The following is a 12,598-nucleotide window of genomic DNA, read 5'->3' as shown; positions in this document are numbered from 1 at the left end:
GTGTGTGTGTGTGTGTGTGCACTCGAATACGTGCTCACGTATGCATGCATGCACACACACGTAGGCTGATGTACATGCTACAGGACATATGTAGAGATCAAAGGGAACCTCAGGGATTTGTCATATCCTGAGCTAGCTGGAACACAAGCTTCCCGGGAGGCTTCTGTCTGCTTTCCACTTACCATTCAGGGAGCTAGGATTACAGGCATGGGGTCTACTGTGACCAGATCTATGTGGATTCTCAACTCAGGTCTTCACACATATGTGCCAAACACTTCACCCACTGAGCCATCTCCCCAGCCCCATTTCACTGATGGCTAAGCTTGAGGCAAGCGGTCTTATTGGCCATCTGCCTGTAGATCCTTCCAGAATATATGCTCAATGAGAGCAGGGCACCTTTCAAGTTTTCTCAGTGTCTACAATGGCACCAGACACCTACTAGGTAATTGATAAACTTAGGTGAGCAACTAAAGCTGATTGCTTAGCTTCAGGGTGACTCTCCTATCTAGGGCCCCAGGAAGGCATAGATGACTGTGTTCTGTTTTAATTGCAGACAGAATCCTTCAAGCTGAGTGAACCTTACAGCCAGTGCACAGAGGACGGCAGTGACGTGCCCATCACAAACATCTACAATGCCGCCTACTCCCTCCAGGTATGGCATGGCAGGGGCCCTCATCTCTGAGTTGTGGCCTGGATTCGCATCCAGACTGGGGTATGCCCTGGGACCAGGAACTCGGGTGAGGATGTCTGGGGTTGGTCCAAAGACCTCAAGTACAAACAATGCCAGCTGGTTCCAGTCTTCTTCAGTCCTCTGTAACCAGAGCTTAATTGATTTACTGAGGTTTGTGTGGAACACAATGTACAAGTCGGACAGGTCCACTTGCTAAATTGGCCTTGGCAAAGGATGGACAGGAGGAAAACCTTCAGCAGGAGACTCTGCCTGAGGGGTCAAAGGTTGGGCTTCCAGATACATTTGTGCCCATGACTTGGGCAAGTTGTGTGCCCTCAGCAGTCTCAGGGTTGTGCTGGGTCAAGTGAGCTAATTGGCAGCTCCTGGGCTTCTCCAGGCTGTGCACTGATTGCTCTAATCAGAATGGCATTGAAAATCAGGAAATGGCACAAGAAAGTCCATATTCATAGCTTCTCTTGGAAGAAAAAAGAAGATGATGAAGAGATAGAGGCCGATGAGGAGGACAAGGATGAGGAGACGGAGGAGGAGGAGGGCAAGGAGGGGGAGGAGGAGGAAGAGGAGGACAAGGAGGAAGAAGAGGACGAGGAGGAGGTGATCTGGGATCTGGTAGCCTACATCCCAGCAGGACAAACCTCAGGAGGAGCCACTGTGTTAAGCAAGCTATACACTGGCTGACATCCACAGATCTGTCCCCATGGCATATGACATCATGAGCTTTATAGGCATTGCAGTTTTCAACTCTGACGTGCAGTGAGGGATGCAACTATTACAGCTACTCTCACAGGCTGGAACTCTGAATTGGCCTCCTGTTAGGATGCTAGAGAAGCCCACAGATATCATGTTGCCTGATGAATAAAAAGGCCGAAGCAGGGAAGGGGGAAGGGCTAGAAAGATGGCTCAGACAATAAAACGCATGCCTCAGAAGCACGGGGACAGGAGTTCAGATTCTCAGAACCCACATGAGAAGGCAGGCATGTGCCTGTAATCCTAGCCACGGTAAGGTGGGAGGGAGAGACAGGTGGGGCCCTTGAAGCTCACAGTCAGCTAACATGGCTTATGGCAAATATGGTTCCATGCCATTTTCTATCAGTGAGAGCTGACAGCGAGGTGGACGGGGAAATCGGAGCAGCTGCTAATCCACACAGCACTAACAGTGCAATACTCAGTTCTACGTCCTCCACGCTAGAGCTCTCAGGACTGTGACCACAGTACCCAGGAAGCTTCTAGGATAGGACAGCAGCTTCAGAGCCAAGCTATTCAGATTTAAATCTCAGTGTCTTGAGGGTTTTGGGGGGTTGCTATTGTTTTTTGAGACAGTCTTATTTTGTAGCCCAAGATGGCCTTAAACTTACTGTGTGGCTCAGGCTGGCCCTCCAAGTGCCTATGCTCCTGCCTGTTTTCTGAGAGTTTATAGGTATTCCCCACCACACCTGGCCCAGATATCAGTTTTGACATCTATCTTCTGTGTACCCCCAGGCAGATTACTCAAATCTCTGTTGTCTTTTTTCCATTTTGAGTTAAGTACGGTTATTACTCCACGAGATTGTGGTGAGCATGAAATACATGGATCTATTAAAATATTCGTCCTCAGTAACTTACAAGTAAGCATTACCCAGGGCATCTTTCTTATAAACTCACTTCAATTGTAGCACAGGTTCTTGTCAGCAGACCCTCCCACATTAACAGTCCTCCCTGTGAGCATCACCTCTCGGCTCAGTTCTCATAGAGGCTGGAGGATTCCATGCTGGGCTTCCTGAAAAAAAAAAACTCAGTCTTAAAAAAATTTTTTTCTTTAACTTTTTTTTCCCTTTAATTTTATGTGTATGTGATATGGTAAGAAAAGGCTTTGGAATGAAAGATGTGCGGGCAGCGAGCCCTGCAAGGACGGTAAGAACATTCCTGGGTATTCTCTTTCAGATCTGCCTTTATTCATGCTTCCAGACGAAGATGGTGGAAAAATGTGGCTGTGCCCAGTACAGCCAGCCTCTGCCTCCAGCAGCCAATTACTGCAACTACCAGCAACACCCCAACTGGAGTGAGTGATGCCACCTCCAGCTGTGCACAGCCCAGAAGGAAATCAGCTTGGTCCACAATGGGCTTTCCTGTGATGCTCTTGAGTCCCTGTCCTTATTGCTTTTTTCCTAGAAAGGTGGTAAAGGCCCTTTCTATCACCAAGCCTGGCTTGGATTGCACTTTTCTATTGTGGGCTAAATGCTACATGCTAGCCTGTGCTAATAGCTTGCCCACATAGTCAACTCTAAAAGGCACAGTTGACACTGTTGACAGCACTCTTTCACAGAACAGAGAACCAAGGTTCAGAAAGATTAAGTCACTTCCCTGAGGGCACCCGGCAGGAAGTCACAGAACTGGATCCAAGGGCTGCCTAATCCCTACCCCAACTCATGGTGGGCTTTTTGGTTTTGTTTGTTTGTTTGTTTTGATTTTTGTTTTGTTTTGGAGACAGGCTCTGTATAGCCCTGGCTATACTGGAACTCACTTTGTAGACTGGGCTGGCCTCGAAATCACAGATCCACCTGCCTCTGCTTCCTGAGTGCTAAGATTTAAAGGCAGGTACCACAACACCTGGATTTCAACTCATATCTTTAGCCAGGAAATGATACCATTTTTTCTGACATCACAAACCAGCATTAGTTCCCCAACGCTCCCCCCAAATCCAGCATTTGTAAAAGGCACAGAAATAAATAACTAGTATGAGATGGTGGGGGCTCCACTGGTGACCCTAGGAAGCGTGCTGTGCCCCCAAAATTTATACTACCTTCTACCCTGCCCTCCAGTGTATTGCTACTACCAGCTGTACCAGGCCTTTGTCCAGGAAGAGCTAGGCTGCCAGTCAGTGTGCAAGCAAGCCTGCAGGTGAGTAGACTTGGAGGGTTGAGGCAGGCAGGGCTGGCTGTGCCAGGCCAGCAGCTTGTGTTCACTCTATGCCCTTCTCCCCTAAGCTTTAAGGAATGGACACTGACCACCAGCTTGGCACAGTGGCCATCTGAGGCCTCCGAGGTAAGCTCTATCCCCACCCCATCCTCATCTATTCTACACCATGGGGGGGGGGGCACAGTAGAATGTACTCAGGTGGGTAGACCTATACTGCCAAGGCCAGAGGAAGAGGGTGTGGCTCAGGAAGAGGGCAGTCGTAGGGAGCCTTAGCCCCACTCTTTCTTTCTCCATCACAGAAATGGTTGTTGAATGTTCTTACCTGGGACCAGCGCCAGCAAATAAGCAAAAAGCTCAACAAGTAAGTTTACCTCCGCCCAGTTCCCTCTGCCTCTGTCCGCCACAGGCTCTGCGCCCTTCGCTTGCTTCCTCATTGCCAAGCTCTCTCCTTTCCGCTCAGTCAGTCATTCAGTCAACAAATATTTGCTGAGCTCCTATCATGAACCAGGCCCCGCTCAGACTTTTGTCTGACCGTGATCTGCCATATGAAATACATTTTGCATTGTGGTCCAGTCTACAGCTAGAATAAAAGGTGCAACAGTATTTCCTTGTGAAGTACAAAGCACGTGGGCTGGTTTTCAGATGATACCTGATGCTCTGGCCAAACCAACTGTTTACGGTTGTCTTTCCGTACCCTCTGGGGATCTGGTCCATGGCTCCCCATGAATACCAAACTCCCTGAGTGCCCAAGTCCTGTATGTGAAATGGTACATGTTTGCATATGACCCGGCCACATCCTCTCATCCGTTCAAGTCGACTCTAGATTATTGTCATGTAAATACTATGGAAATAGTTATCATATTGGATTGTCCAGGGAACCTGATGAGAAACAAGTCTGTGCATGTTCAGTCTAGATGTAATTATTTTTCCTCTCAAAAATGCCCCCTCATGTTTGGTTGAGCATATACCCAGAACCAACAGACACAGAGGGTGGGTTTCCATCTTAATTGGGCCACCACACACGAATCTGATTGGTTAGTACCTATACTATCTTAACTGGAACACATTTTGGATATGCCTTTCAATATATTCTGGCATTTCTTCATCTTTATTCTTCCCTTTTTTTTTTTTTGAGATAAGATCTTTGAGCTCCTAATCCTCTTGTCCCTACCTACCAAGCCCAGCTTTGCCTAGTTACATTTAGTTATGTAACAGGTACTACCAGAGCCCACTAAACTTGCTTTGTGACCTGCTGGTATGTCCTGACTTACATAAATACTCCTTTTAGCATTCTTGGATTTTTTTTTCAGAAAAAAATAATTTCTGAGATGCTTTTTAGCAAAAAGTATCTAGGCCAGAGATCAGGAATTTCAGCAGATGGAGACATTGGCTTCACCTCTGCAACTCAGGCCATGGAAAGTCACACTCTGGCCATTACCATGTCTCAGCTTGGAGTCTTCTCTGGTTAAAAACCAATATGGGTTTCAAGCCAGAGCTTCTCATTAAGAGCCAGGTGGTGTGTGGGCTCTTGGGGAAAAACAGGGGTATCCAGGTGACCAAGCATGCTCTCTGTGCACCCCGCTCCCCAGGTTTTGAAGTGAAAAGATAAAGATAAAATTAACCCATTAGTAACTCCAAAACTTTGGAGCCAAGGCAGGTGGGTTGGGAGCTCAAAGCAAACTTAGGCTACACCTTGAGACACTGTCTCAGATAAATGTAACAAATAAAGAAACAACAACAACAACAACGACAACAAATAAAATGAGACTGCGCATTTGCAATCAACTGCTGCAGAGCAGTGACCCCTAGCCAAACCTAGCTCCATAAAAGCAGGCCTTTATTTCCCATCTTTCCTGAGAGACTAAGTGTCCTACGAACATGTAGCTCCCATCCTTGCATCGCACCAAGCGGCTGTGGCATAAGAGTGAAGACGTTGAATGAACGTGAAGCTCCCAGGTCACCATCGCTCTATCGGGAGAGAGTTTAGAATGGTGGTTAAGGCCATGGCCTTGAAGCCAAGTGGGTCTGGCTTTGAACTAGCTCGTTATGTGGTGAATGAACCCAGTCTGTGTCTCAGTCTCCACATTGGTATCGTAGGGGGATGATTAAACCACAACTCCCCTACCTCAGACATTGTGAGAATTTCATTCACTCACTCAAGCGTCTTCCAACAGTGTTTGGCAGCACTGGAAATGCCTAATAGATACTAGGTGCAGTGCACTTATTATAACTTAGCCTGCCTACTTCTCACTTGCACCCACCTACTAGTCTCCTATATGAGTCTGAGCTTGCAATCAAACAATTACCCAGGTCAAAATCTAATGCTCAGGTGCCTGGTGAACTGGCTTCCCCCCCCCCCATGGGCTAAGAAACAGTGTTTTGTTTTGTATTGTTTTGTTTTGTTTTAAGTCCTGAAAACCTGTCTTAGTTAGGCTTTCTATTGCTTTGACAAAACACCACAACCAAAAACCAACCTGGGGAGGAAAGGGTTTATTTGGCTTACACTTCCACATTGCTGTTCAGTGAAAGAAGTCAGGACAGGAACTCAAAGAGGGCAGGATCCTGGAGGCGGAAGCTGAGGCAGAGGCTGTAAAAGGTTCCTGCTTACTGGCTGGCTCAGCCTGCTTTCTTACATAATCCAGGACCACCAGGGAAGGCACCACCCACCATGGGCTGGGCCCTCCCCCATTGATCACTAATTAAGAACATGTCTTACAGATCTCATGGAGGCATCTCCTCAGCTGAGGCTCCTCCCTCTCTGATGATTCTAGCTTGTGTCAAGTTGACACACAAAGCCAGCCAGTACAAGGCCCTAGTTGGAAAAGCATTCTGAGGCATAGAAAGAGAGCTAGGGACCAGGTTCTATCAGTCTGAGGGAGTTCAGAGGCTCGGGCCACAGTAAGGGTCTGGGTAGGAGAGAAATGATAGCCATGCTGAGGAGCTAGCCATCTGGCAGGAAGCCAAGTGCTCCCGCGCACCTGAGCCCCACCTGTTGAATTTCTGCAGAACTGACCTGGCCAAGCTGTTGATCTTCTACAAAGACCTGAACCAAAGATCCATCATGGAGAGTCCAGCCAACAGTGTGAGTAGTTTGCTTGCCCAGCATGCCCCAGATCCACCAGCATGCCTGCCTACCTTGTTTAGGGGAGCAGTTAACTTGTGGGGGTTCTGACCTGGTGTAGGATGGATGCCCTAGGCTAGGCAGGCCTCAGAGAGAAAACCCAGAGTGAAAGGAGACAGGCCGTAGCTGAGGCTGATAGGGAGAAGCCTCCACCCCTCCTTTTTTGAGATAGGGTCTCACTAGGTAGCCCAGCCTGGTCTTGAACTGGCAATCATCCTTCTGCCTCGCTCCCCGAGTGCTGGACTGCTGGCATGCGCCACCACGCTCAGCCTGGGAAGGTCCCTCTTGGTGTTATAGTGTGGTCTTCCTTGCAGATTGAGATGCTTCTGTCCAACTTCGGTGGACAGCTAGGCCTGTGGATGAGCTGTTCGGTCGTCTGTGTCATCGAAATCATCGAAGTCTTCTTCATTGACTTCTTCTCTATTATTGCGCGCCACCAGTGGCAGAAAGCCAAAGATTGGTGGGCCCGCAGGCGGGCACCGCCCTCCCCTGAGACTCGATCCAGCCAGCAGGGCCAGGATAACCCAGCTCTGGATGCAGACGATGACCTGCCCACTTTCACCTCTGCTATGCGCCTGCCTCCAGCCCCAGAGGTCACAGTGCCCGGCACGCCGCCCCCCAGATACAACACGTTGCGCTTGGACAGTGCCTTTTCCTCCCAGCTCACAGACACTCAGTTGACCAATGAGTTCTGAGGCATGATTAGAGAACAAACAATCATGGTCTGAGGAAACTTTCTTCCTGACACAGCCGGGCCCTCCTATCCTGGCTCTGGGCTTTTGATGCATGACTAACATCCCTGCTGTGAACAGAACAGGGCCTTGGAAACTCGCAGAAGGACCTGATGGGCACTCCCCAACACTCCTGAACTTTCAGGATGAGCCACATTCTGCAATCTGGACTCAGCACTTCTGCGATGGAGATCCAATAGTAATGGCCTGGGCCAACAGTGAGCTCTTCACAGGATGCTGAGAGAGAAGTGTGCTCCCGGAGCTCCAAGCTCAGGAGTTTACCCACAATGCCCCTGGCCTAGGTTGTAGCCTAAGCACATGGTCTTGGGTAGCAAGGCTGGCCAGCCTTTGCCAGGTGTTCGTGACAGAAGAAATGAGCACCAGCCTTGGATTCCAGCTGTTGGTTGCTGGCCTCAATCCTTGACTCGGGGACAAGGTGTCCTCTGTGCCCTCAGACAGTTGGCCTAGAGCCTGGGAGAGTGTTTCAAGAGGGCACAGTAGAGAGAGGCCAAGGGGCGTGGCAGGATGTCCCCACTCTGGGATCAGGGTGGGGCAGTGGAGAAGGGCCAGTTATAGGACATAGCTAGAGACTTCTGCCAAATGGTATTCCCACAATCTCAACTCAAGAGTGATAAGCTGGGAGCTGTGTTCAGCACCTACATAAATCACCCAAGGGCCTAGCAAACAAGCCTACAGTCCCAATCCTCTATTTTGTGTGTGTGTGTGTGTGTGTGTGTGTGTGTGTGTGTGTGTGTGTGTGTGTATGTATATGTGTGTTTATAATTTTTATATAGCTAATATATACATATATAAAAAGAGAATATTTTGTGACTTGTGAAAATTATATGAGACTCAAATGTTAGTGTCTAGAAATAAAATTTTATTGATACAGAGTCATGCCAGTTTATTTATACTTGCTTGTGGCTGCTAGGAAAGCTGAGTTAACACAGTTGAGTGATTAAAACATTAGCCTTTTCCAGAAATAGTTTGCCAACTCCTGGGTTAGTCCATTTAGGAGGTATAGAAACTAAGGCAGGTTATTTGCTCAAGATGACATAGCCAGGAAGTTGCAGACCTGGGATTTGAACCCAAGCAGCCTGATTTGCTGGCGTGAACACCCTCATTTCCCTATCCTGAATGCAACCCCTGCATGCACTAAAGATGAAGCTGATTGTTACATAAGGTGGAAAGAGGAGGAGGCTTAGCACCAAGGATCTAGACTAGAAGAACGTCCTTGTGCACAGATCAGAAATACCTGTGTTTGGAGACTAACTGACACACAGGGACAGAGACTGGTACAATCCAGGGTCTTCCTGAAAGAGACACGATGGGACCCTACATGAGCCAAAGACACAGGTTCCACCTCACCCCATGCCTGGACCTATAGTCCCCACCTCTGCCCCATGTGGTGATTCCACTAGTTCTCTGGGGGTCAGCTAACAGGAAGGAAGTGTGATGACTCCGGGTGACACGGCACTCCCCTGGTGGAGCGGGCTGTTGCATCGAAACATCAAGGGCACAGCCTGGCTAGGCTCCTGGTGGCTACAACCAGTGCTGACAGGGAGCTTGCAGCACATGCTCACTTGGGCACCACTCAAAGGAGAGCCGGAGACTGTGCTCTCAGATTTGTGGAACTGGCCAGCCTTGGCATGATGTCACCAGCAGGAACCCTTCCAACAAGGATGACGTTGCTGCTGGGTTGTCAAAGGTGAGCCCGACAGCGTCTGGCTTAATTGTCCTCCAGCAGATGGGTGTGAGCACCTCCTGGCTCCCGCCGTCTCCACGCCTGCTTGACTCCTGTCCTGTTGCCTCTTCTCCATTTCCATTCACCCTTCCAGGAAAGGTACAAATGTCACCACCTCTGCCAAGCCTTCCCTTGTCCCAAGAAACTGAAGCTTTTAAACATTGCACACTGTTCACCCCCTGGTATAAGTTTTCATCCACTCTTGTCTCCAATTAGATTGTGAATGTACAAAGACAGGAATAATGCCTTACCTTTTTGTACCCAGATTGAGCTAGGACTGAACACAGTGTTGGCATTTAATTGTATGAAACTTACAAGAATAATAATTGGGCTGGCAAGGTGGCTCAGTGGGTAGAGGAGCTTGCAACCAAGCTCAATGACCTGAGTTGGATCTCTAGAATACACGCGTGGAAGGAGAGAAACAGCTCGCTCAAGTTTCATCTGATCTCCACATGTTCACCACAGCATGCTTGCCCATACAAAACAAACAAATAAATGTAACTTTTTTTTTTAAAGAGCAATAAGATTGGCATTTCTTTTCAGCTCCTATTATTTGCTAGGGAGTCTGTGCAGTGCCTCACACACAACAACTTTTGCAATGCTGGCCCCTTGGATATCCTTGCAAATAAGAGAGGCGCAGAGATTTCTCCTCTAACCACACAGCTGGTAATTCATGAGCCCCAGCCAATAGTAGTAGAGCCTGTGGGTTTAGCCATCAACCACCCTGCAAACTGCCTTTCACTCAGAAGCGTCGTCTCCCAGGAGTATCTGCCCCTGAGGAGACCATCACTGGTCTTCTGCCTTTATCTCCAGGGGTCCTTCAAACGTGGAGACAATGGGAGGGACCACCCCTCCTAGTGATTCAGAGACTCCCTGGGAACCTGCATCCCAGAGAGTGAGATTAAATAAAGACTTTTCCAGACTGAAAATATAGCTCAGTTGGTAGGGCATTTGCTTAGCATGTAAGAATTGGTGGGTTCAATTCCTAGTACTGCTTAAGCCAGGAATGAAGACACATAATTATAGCCCTAGCCACACTCATCTAGATAGTAAGTTCAAGGCCAGACTGGGGTATATGAGACATGGTGGGCGAGGTGGGGGGATGATCACTTCCTGCGTCAGAAGAAGAAGAAGAAGAAGAAGAAGAAGAAGAAGAAGAAGAAGAAGAAGAAGAAGAAGAAGAAGAAGAGAAGCAGCAGCTGCAGCGTGGGAAGTTTCCAGAATAAAGAGCAAGGCAATGTAAGGCTCCCCACTCCCCCACCCCAAAGCTCGCCTTCTTTTCATCCCTACCCCAGAATATTGCAGGAGCGTGTTCCAAGGGACAAGCATGGCGCATGACACTTCTTCCCACTTAGATGTGTCTCCATCACTGTGGCCAGGTTTCTGGACTCAATCTAAGGGGAGGATGTTAAGCAGAGGAGGGCTTTACTGCCATGCCTGCCATGACTGTCCTTCCTTCTTTTCTATAAGTTCCCCACTCATTCAGTTGATTCACCCATCAAGACTAGACACAGACACTGCCAAATCTTGTACCGTGTTCCCTTGCCCTAGCAACCTGAAAAATTGCATGGTATTGACTAACAAAATAAACAAACCATGTTGTTTTCAACTGTGCAAAAAACAAATCCCAGTTTGGTTGAAAGTGGCCTTTAGCACTTTAATGCTGTTGATTGCAAGCACGTGTGTGTGTGTGTGTGTGTGTGTGTGTGTGTGTGTGTGTGTGTGTGTGTATGTGTGTGTTGCATGTGCAGAAGGCCCAGAGTTTGGTGGTCAAATGAGTCCCTCGGTTGTTTTTCATCTAATTTTTGAGATAGGATCCAAAATGGATAAATGGGTAATGGACATGTGGCACATATGTACAACAAAATTCTACTCAGCCATAAGGAAAAATAAAATTTGTAGGCAAATGGATGGAACTGAAAAATATCAGACTGAATGTGGTAATCTGGGCTCAGAAAGACAAACACGGAATGTTCGTCTCATGTGGGGCGGGGTCTCACCCCTAACTGGCTAATTTGCATTTTTAGGTGGGCAGGTGGACAAAGGCCAGGAGTGTAGCACGTAGTGTTTGGTGCTGGAGAAAAAGGCCTAAAAGGAGGAGTTGCTGAAGACAAACCAACAAAATGACCAGGAGAGCCAGAGGTGAAAGGAGCAGAGAGAACACGTGGAGACCTGACTTCACAAGCTAATTCCAGAAGTGAGAACTTATTTTGGTCCACGTTTAGGGCATGTGTTCCATCCCGCTGTGGTGCTGAGTGACTGTCATCCCAGGGCTGGAGATCAAGGGCTGCATAGCCAGACCCTGCCTCAAAGAAAGGAAACAAGCATCAGGGTAGGAGACAGGCAGGGGCAGAACAGTGAGTGGCCAGTGTTGCTGGAGGAAAGATATATTTCCACTCATGATTTCAGAGACTTCTTTTCAAGGTTGATCCGAGGATCCATTGCTTTGGGCCTGAGGTGAGGCAGAACATTTTGCGAGGGCAGACTGCTCACTGTGACAGACAAGAAACAGAGAGAGGGGAGGGGCTTGGGGCAGGAGATCTTTCAAAAGCTTTTACTCCTATCACCTCTTTTTGCCAATCAGGCCTCACCTCCTAGAATTTTCACCTTTTATCCAAGTAGTGTCACCTGCTGGATACCAAGTTCTCACTCAACACATGAGACTGTGAAGGACATTTCATCTTCAAAGCTCAGCAGTGACGTAGTTATTCACGCAGATATATCCTGGAGAAGAGTGTTCTGGACAGAAGGAAACACCAGCACTGGCAAACTTACTTCCTTTTATAATAGGATATTATTCAGGCACTAAAAAGGAATAAAGTGGGGTCAGCGATTTGGGTCAGCAGGTGAAGACGCTTGACACCAAGCCTAAAGCCGTGTGCTCAATCCCCAGGACCCACTTAGTAGAAGGAAGGAACTGTCCCTGGCAAGCCCATGCTGATTGCCCTCAGGCATGTAATGTAATTTGTAATGAGGATGAACTTCAAAATGATCATCTCAACTGAAAAAGCCAGCAGATATGAAAGATCACCACAGCTGGTGTACCCACTTAGAACAAAGACTCAAAAAAGAGCAAATTCAGAGTCAGAACAGATTGGCAGCTGCCCAGAGGAGAAGAGTGTTTATGGCTTTGTGGACTTGGGGTTCCCACTCGGGGATGTAAAAACATTTTAAACTGCATAGCGGGAGTGTTTGTGGAGCACTGTGGACATGGGAGATAGCATCATAGGAGTTCACTTTATAGTATATGAATTTTACCCCCCGTAAAAAAAATTTCAAAGTAAATTTAAGAATGAGTATGAAGACTCATCTATAATCTTAGCAGGAGGATCAGGAAGTTGAAGACAAAGCTGGGCTATATAGCAAAACCCTGCTTCAAATGTATGCATGTGTGTATGTATGTACGCACGTACATATGT

The 12,598-nt window shown here is 47.9% G+C and overlaps 1 protein-coding gene across 2 annotated transcripts in view; it reads left to right on the top strand.

Moving 5' to 3' along the window:
• The window catches only part of SCNN1G (sodium channel epithelial 1 subunit gamma), a 32,091-nt gene extending 23,763 nt beyond the window's left edge, over positions 1-8,328 (top strand). For both annotated transcript variants that reach the window (XM_084760236.1, XM_084760237.1), the window contains 7 exons: positions 554-652; positions 2,609-2,726; positions 3,487-3,565; positions 3,652-3,709; positions 3,883-3,944; positions 6,590-6,665; positions 7,019-8,328. In XM_084760236.1, the coding sequence (XP_084616362.1) occupies positions 554-652; positions 2,609-2,726; positions 3,487-3,565; positions 3,652-3,709; positions 3,883-3,944; positions 6,590-6,665; positions 7,019-7,399 (873 nt within the window). In that variant the 3' untranslated portion in view covers positions 7,400-8,328. The remainder of the gene's footprint in view (positions 1-553; positions 653-2,608; positions 2,727-3,486; positions 3,566-3,651; positions 3,710-3,882; positions 3,945-6,589; positions 6,666-7,018) is intronic.
• Positions 8,329-12,598: the final 4,270 nt, after the last annotated feature.

The sequence above is a fragment of the Acomys minous genome (assembly GCF_964271855.1).
Source record: "Acomys minous genome assembly, chromosome: 2".
Taxonomy (NCBI): domain Eukaryota; kingdom Metazoa; phylum Chordata; class Mammalia; order Rodentia; family Muridae; genus Acomys; species Acomys minous.
Note: the sequence above shows the minus strand (reverse complement) of the source record. Positions and strands in the feature narration are given on the sequence as shown.